The following is a 7,981-nucleotide window of genomic DNA, read 5'->3' as shown; positions in this document are numbered from 1 at the left end:
AGGCATCGAAGGCCTAAAATAATAACACATGGCTGTAGGCAATTTTAAATTGGTTCCAGGGGTACACGGGCAGCAGTGGTGTGGTCAGTGGAGGCCTAGTGGAAGGAGTGACCGCAGACAGGCATCGAAGGCCTAAAATAAAAAAATTGGGCTGGCTGTAGGCAATTTTAAATTGGTTCCAGGGGTACACGGGCAGCAGTGGTGTGGTCAGTGGAGGCATAGTAGAAGGAGTGACCGCAGACAGGCTTCGAAGGCCTAACATAACAAAAATGTCAATACAATGGTATTGTCAGTGGCAGGCATTGAAGGATGTCAGCGCATAGACTAAACATTGGTGGAGCTGTGAGATAATTTTGCAAGTGGTAGAGCACTGTTTGAGCTGGGGGGGGGGGAACTGTCTTGTGGCCGGTGGTACAGGCCCAGGGCCCCTCATATTACAACGGTGTGTCTGACGTTGGGTGCGCACCACCACCGCCAGAGACACTTTATTGTACTAGGAGGGACCCAGTGGCAGTGCCGTCGACCAAAAGCGGGCTCACCCACCTCTTCAGACAAACTGCACTCTCACGGGTGCTGTCGCCAAGTGTCGATACCACGGCCCCGTGTGGGGAGTTTGGCCATTTAGTGAGGTGTAAACATGTCGTATGCTGGACAATCAGGTGCAGAAAATTACGAGATTGGAAAAGGCATTCAGAATAGTCCACAGGCAAGACCTTTTCATAGGAAAGCTAGGTGTCAGCCGGGCAAGGTGGGGCAAAAGATTTCGAAATCCAGTTGTGGTTCATTTTAATGAAGGTTAGATCATCTACATTTTGGGTAGCCAGACGAGTCCTTTTTTCTGTTAGTATTGAACCTGCAGCACTGAATACTCTTTCTGATAGGACACTAGCTGCCGGGCAAGCAAGCTCCTGCAATGCATATTCTGCCAATTCTGGCCAGGTGTCTAATTTTGATGCCCAGTAATCAAATGGGAATGACGGTTGAGGGAGAACATCGATAAGGGATGAAAAATAGTTTGTAACCATACTGGACAAATGTTGTCTCCTGTCACTTTGAATTGATGCTGCAGTACCTGTCCTGTCTGCGGTCATAGCAAAATCACTCCACAACCTGGTCAGAAAACCCCTCTGGCCAACGCCACTTCTGATTTCTGCCCCTCTAACTCCTCTGGTCTGCTGGCCCCTGCAGCTCGTGTGAGAACGATCACGGGCGCTGTGTGCAGGGAATGCCAGAAGCAAACGGTCAACAAGAGTTGATTGTTTGGTTGCTAATATTAGTTCCAAGTTCTCATGTGGCATTATATTTTGCAATTTGCCTTTATAGCGAGGATCAAGGAGGCAGGCCAACCAGTAATCGTCATCGTTCATCATTTTAGTTATGCGTGTGTCCCTTTTGAGGATACGTAAGGCATAATCCGCTATGTGGGCCAAAGTTCCAGTTCTCAAATCTGCGGTTGTGCTTGGTTGAGGGGCAGTTTCAGGCAAATCCACGTCACTTGTGTCCCTCCAAAAACCAGAACCCGGCCTTGCCGCGCCACCAATTTCCAGTGGCCCCGGAAAAGCTTCCTCATTAAAAATATAATCATCCCCATCATCCTCCTCGTCCTCCTCCTCCTCTTCGCCCGCTAACTCGTCCTGTACACTGCCCTGGCCAGACAATGGCTGACTGTCATCAAGGCTTTCCTCTTCCTCAGCTGCAGACGCCTGATCCTTTATGTGCGTCAAACTTTGCATCAGCAGACGCATTAGGGGGATGCTCATGCTTATTATGGCGTTGTCTGCACTAACCAGCCGTGTGCATTCCTCAAAACACTGAAGGACTTGACACATGTCTTGAATCTTCGACCACTGCACACCTGACAACTCCATGTCTGCCATCCTACTGCCTGCCCGTGTATGTGTATCCTCCCACAAAAACATAACAGCCCGCCTCTGTCCACACAGTCTCTGAAGCATGTGCAGTGTTGAGTTCCACCTTGTTGCAACGTCTATGATTAGGCGATGCTGGGGAAGGTTCAAAGAACGCTGATAGGTCTGCATACGGCTGGAGTGTACGGGCGAACGGCGGATATGTGAGCAAAATCCACGCACTTTGAGGAGCAGGTCGGATAACCCCGGATAACTTTTCAGGAAGCACTGCACCACCAGGTTTAAGGTGTGAGCCAGGCAAGGAATGTGTTTCAGTTGGGAAAGGGAGATGGCAGCCATGAAATTCCTTCCGTTATCACTCACTACCTTGCCTGCCTCAAGATCTACAGTGCCCAGCCACGACTGCGTTTCTTTCTGCAAGAACTCGGACAGAACTTCCGCGGTGTGTCTGTTGTCGCCCAAACACTTCATAGCCAATACAGCCTGCTGACGTTTGCCAGGAGCTGCCCCATAATGGGAGACCTGGTGTGCAACAGTGGCAGCTGCGGATGGAGTGGTTGTGCGACTGCGGTCTGTGGACGAGCTCTCGCTTCTGCAGGAGGACGAAGAGGAGGAGGAGGGGGTGCGAACGGCTACAGCCAACTGTTTCCTAGACCGTGGGCTAGGCAGAACTGTCCCAAACTTGCTGTCCCCTGTGGACCCTGCATCCACAACATTCACCCAGTGTGCCGTGATGGACACGTAACGTCCCTGGCCATGCCTACTGGTCCATGCATCTGTTGTCAGGTGCACCTTTGTGCTCACAGATTGCCTGAGTGCATGGACGATGCGCTCTTTAACATGCTGGTGGAGGGCTGGGATGGCTTTTCTGGAAAAAAAGTGTCGACTGGGTAGCTCGTAGCGTGGTACAGCGTAGTCCATCAGGGCTTTGAAAGCTTCGCTTTCAACTAACCGGTAGGGCATCATCTCTAACGAGATTAGTCTAGCTATGTGGGCGTTCAAACCCTGTGTACGCGGATGCGAGGCTAAGTACTTCCTTTTTCTAACCATAGTCTCATGTAGGGTGAGCTGGACTGGAGAGCTGGAGATCGTGGAACTAGCGGGGGTGCCGGTGGACATGGCAGACTGAGAGACGGTGGGAGATGGTATTGTTGCCGCCGGTGCCCTAGATGCAGTGTTTCCTACTACGAAACTGGTGATTCCCTGACCCTGACTGCTTTGGCCTGGCAAAGAAACCTGCACAGATACTGCAGGTGGTGCGGAAAATGGTGGCCCTACACTGCCGGAAGGGATGTTGCGTTGCTGACTAGCTTCATTGGCCGAGGGTGCTACAACCTTAAGGGACATTTGATAGTTAGTCCAGGCTTGCAAATGCATGGTGGTTAAATGTCTATGCATGCAACTTGTATTGAGACTTTTCAGATTCTGTCCTCTGCTTAAGGTAGTTGAACATTTTTGACAGATGACTTTGCGCTGATCAATTGGATGTTGTTTAAAAAAATGCCAGACTGCACTCTTTCTAGCATCGGATACCTTTTCAGGCATTGCAGACTGAGCTTTAACCGGATGGCCACGCTGTCCTCCAACAGGTTTTGGCTTTGCCACGCGTTTTGGGCAAGATACGGGCCCGGCAGATGGAACCTGTTGCGATGTTGATGCCTGCTGCGGCCCCTCCTCCTCCGCTTCAGAACTGCTGCCGCCTGCACCCTGTTCCCCCAATGGCTGCCAATCGGGGTCAAGAACTGGGTCATCTATTACCTCTTCTTGTAGCTCGTGTGCAACTTCGTCTGTGTCACCGTGTCGGTCGGTGGTATAGCGTTCGTGATGGGGCAACATAGTCTCATCAGGGTCTGATTCTTGATCATTACCCTGCGAGGGCAATGTTGTGGTCTGAGTCAAAGGACCAGCATAGTAGTCTGGCTGTGGCTGTGCATCAGTGCACTCCATGTCAGATTCAACTTGTAATGGGCATGGACTGTTAACTGCTTCACTTTCTAAGCCAGGGACGGTATGTGTAAAGAGCTCCATGGAGTAACCCGTTGTGTCGCCTGCTGCATTCTTCTCTGTTGTTGTTTTTGCTGAAGAGGACAAGGAAGCGACTTGTCCCTGACCGTGAACATCCACTAACGACGCGCTGCTTTGACATTTACCAGTTTCACGAGAGGAGGCAAAAGAGCTAGAGGCTGAGTCAGCAAGATAAGCCAAAACTTGCTCTTGCTGCTCCGGCTTTAAAAGCGGTTTTCCTACTCCCAGAAAAGGGAGCGTTCGAGGCCTTGTGTAGCCAGACGACGAACCTGGCTCCACAGCTCCAGACTTAGGTGCAATATTTTTTTTCCCACGACCAGCTGATGCTCCACCACTACCACTACCCTCATTACCAGCTGACAATGAACGCCCCCGGCCACGACCTCTTCCACCAGACTTCCTCATTGTTTTAAAAACGTAAACAAACTAACGGTATTTGTTGCTGTCACACAACTTACACGGTGAGCTATAACTTCAGTATGATTTAGCTACCCCTTTACAGGTGAGTGAGACCACAACGAAAATCAGGCACAATGTTACACACTCTGTTGTTGGTGGCAACAAATGAGAGAGATGCCACACACGCAGGACTGTCACTGAAGCACAAATGTAAATATTAATCTCCCACTGATTTGATTTTTTTTTTTTTTTCAGGGAGACTTTAGGAAAAAAAAATAGAATAAAATGATTTTTTCAGGAAGAATTTAGAAACCAAATAAAATAAAATGATTTTTTCAGGGAGAATTTAGAAAACAAATAAAACAAAAAAAGGCTTTCTATGGCCCACTGAGTGAGAGATGACGCACACAGAAGTCAGGAGTGGCACACAAGCCCAGAGGCCAATATTTATCTCCCACTGATTGATGTAGTGATTTTTTTCAGGTAGATTTTGGAACCCAAATCAAGCTAAAAAAATAATAGGCTTTCTATGGCCCACAATTGGAGAGAGAGAGAGAGATGGCACACCCAGGAGTCAAGACTGGCACACAAGCAGAAAGGGCAATATTAATCTCCCACTGATTTGTTTTTGGTTTTTTTTTCAGGGAGACTTTAGGAAAAAAAAATAATAGAATAAAATGATTTTTTCAGGAAGAATTTAGAAACCAAATAAAATAAAATGATTTTTTCAGGGAGAATTTAGAAAACAAATAAAACAAAAAAAGGCTTTCTATGGCCCACTGAGTGAGAGATGACGCACACAGGAGTCAGGAGTGGCACACAAGCCCAGAGGCCAATATTTATCTCCCACTGATTGATTTATTGATTTTTTCAGGTAGAATTTAGAACCCAAATCAACCAAAAACATAAATAGGCTTTCTATGGCCCACTATTTGTGAGAGAGATGGCACGCTCAGGACTGGCACACAAGCCCAGAGGCCAATATTAATCTCCCACTTTTTATTTTTTTTCAGGGAAAATTTATAAACCCAATAAAAAAATAAATAAATAGGCTTTCTATGGCCCACTATCTGAGAGAGAGAGATGGCACGCTTAGGACTGGCACACAAGCCCAAAGGCCAATATTAATCTCCCTTTTTTTTTTCAGGGAGAATTTATAAAACCAAAAAAAAAAAAATAAATAGGCTTTCTATGGCCCACTATTTGTGAGAGAGATGGCACGCTCAGGACTGGCACACAAGCCCAGAGGCCAATATTAATCTCCCACTTTTTTTTTTTTTGTTCCAGGGAAAATTTATAAACCCAATAAAAAAAATTATAAATAGGCTTTCTATGGCCCACTATCTGAGAGAGAGAGATGGCACGCTTAGGACTGGCACACAAGCCCAAAGGCCAATATTAATCTCCCACTGATTTTTTTATTGATTTTTTCAGGTAGAATTTAGAACCCAAATCAAGCAAAAAAATAAATAGGCTTTCTATGGCCCACTGAGTGAGGGATGACACACACAGGAGTAAGGAGTGGCACACAAGCCCTGAGGCCAATATTTTTCTCCCACTGATTGATGTAGTGATTTTTTTCAGGTAGATTTTAGAACCCAAATCAAGCAAAAAAATAAATAGGCTTTCTATGGCCCACTGAGTGAGAGATGACACAGACAGGGATTGCACTCTAGCAGAAATGTCAATCTTAATCTCCCACAAAAAAAAAAAAAAAAAAAAGGAACTGTCCTTCAATTACTATCTCCCTGCAGTAATCTCAGCCAGGTATGGCAGGCAGCAATAAGGAGTGGACTGATGCACAAATTAAATAAAAAGTGTGGACAAACAAACAAGATAGCTGTGCAGAAAGGAAGGAACAAGAGGATTTGTGCTTTGAAAAAAGCAGTTGGTTTGCACAGCGGTGTACACACAGCAATGCAGCTATCAGGGAGCCTTCTAGGGCAGCCCAATGAGCTACAGCGCTGAGGGGGAAAAAAAAAATGTAGCTTCCACTGTCCCTGCACACCGAAGGTGGTGTTGGGCAGTGGAAATCGCTACAGCACAAGCGGTTTGGTGGTTAATGGACCCTGCCTAACGCTATCCCTGCTTCTGACGAAGCGGCAGCAACCTCTCCCTAAGCTCAGATCAGCAGCAGTAACATGGCGGTCGGCGGGAACGCCCCTTTATAGCCCCTGTGACACCGCGGACAGCAAGCCAATCACTGCAATGCCCTTCTCTAAGATGGTGGGGACCAGGACCTATGTCATCACGCTGCCCACACTCTGCGTTTACCTTCATTGGCTGAGAAATGGCGCTTTTCGCGTCATTGAAACGCGACTTTGGCGCGAAAGTCGCGTACCGCATGGCCGACCCCGCACAGGGGTCGGATCGGGTTTCATGAAACCCGACTTTGCCAAAAGTCGGCGACTTTTGAAAATGAACGACCCGTTTCGCTCAACCCTAGTGACCATGTGCATGTTCTGCAGCTACTACGGTCAGCATGGGTCTTTGTATAGTGATCTCGGTCAGTCGCCTGCTGAGGTTCCCGGCTATACCCACTATTACACTACTGGTCAGGGGCCACTCCGAGCCACCTCAGCTGAACCCCGAGCTGCGCCTCTCAGCTCAGCACATGAGAAAGGTGCGAGTGCTCTATGCGGTAACGGGAGCCGAGCCACAGAAGTAACGGAATGCGCTTAGGGTCATGTGACCAGGCCTGTCCTCTGCCTCCTCCACTAGGAGACCACTGCACAAGGACATGGGAAAGCTGCTTTCCGATTGGACGACAAGGTTTGGTCACATGACAATATACACGCAGCCAGTGAGGAGGGAGAACCTGTGCAGAAAGTCACGTGTCACCAACACCCGCACTGTGGTGTCCGCCATACACACCGCGCGGAGCGGTCACACAACAGAAGCAGTGACTGAGGACGGGCACATCGGGGCCACAGAAGACGCGAACCATCCCCATTGGCTTATAAAGGGGTGTGCCGGGGCAGTGCGGAGGGAGACACGGAGCGTCCCTGTGATCAGTGCCCCCCGCCGGTCACTCCGCCGCCGCCTCCTGACAGCAGAGCCAGGGCTACCCCCAGGAGGCGGGACAAGGATGCATGCTGAGGGGGTGGAGCTCAAGACCACGCCTCCAATAGGCTCTGGGCGGTCCTCTATGCCACACGATTAGCACGTCACAAAGGCCCGCCACTACAAAAAAACTTTATTAAACGGTTACAGACACCATTACTCAGCACAAGTCTGCAGCAGCATGAGGAAATACCGAGCAAAGCTTTACTAATACTAGAGGAGATTGCTGAGCCTGAGCGACTCCAGCGACGGATCTCTGCACCGCCTTCCCTTCCCTCACGATGACTCCGCCCATCAACACGCCTTACTGTGACTCCGCCTATTAGCATTTCGCATGGTGACTCCGCCTATCACCGCTCCCCGTAATGACTCCGCCCCCTCCTTACCTCGCACTCACAGCCCCGCCCATTGAGTGACGTCCGCGCCCCTCCCCCATTCCCTCCTCCTCCTGGAAGCGAGTGCGCGCAGGGCGGGGGAGTGCGGCTGGCGCGGTCGTTGTGGTGTCGCAGCCGGTAACGGGAAGAAACAGAAGGAGCCGCCATGGCGGAAAGCGCCGGCCTGGAGAACCACCGGATCAAAAGCTTCAAGAACAAGGGCAGAGATGTGGAGGTGAGGGCGCCGAGCCG

At 49.4% G+C, this 7,981-nt stretch overlaps 1 protein-coding gene across 1 annotated transcript in view; it reads left to right on the top strand.

Annotated features, from left to right (window-relative positions):
- The first annotated feature begins 7,809 nt into the window (after positions 1–7,809).
- Positions 7,810–7,981, top strand: part of KPNA3 (karyopherin subunit alpha 3) — a 99,991-nt gene continuing 99,819 nt past the window's right edge. The window contains exon 1 of the mRNA XM_069758862.1: positions 7,810–7,964. Within this exon, the coding sequence (XP_069614963.1) occupies positions 7,896–7,964 (69 nt within the window). The 5' untranslated portion in view covers positions 7,810–7,895. The remainder of the gene's footprint in view (positions 7,965–7,981) is intronic.

Source organism: Ranitomeya imitator, chromosome 3, assembly GCF_032444005.1.
Source record: "Ranitomeya imitator isolate aRanImi1 chromosome 3, aRanImi1.pri, whole genome shotgun sequence".
Classification (NCBI taxonomy): Eukaryota; Metazoa; Chordata; class Amphibia; order Anura; family Dendrobatidae; genus Ranitomeya; species Ranitomeya imitator.
This window is presented reverse-complemented; position numbering and strand designations above follow the sequence as displayed.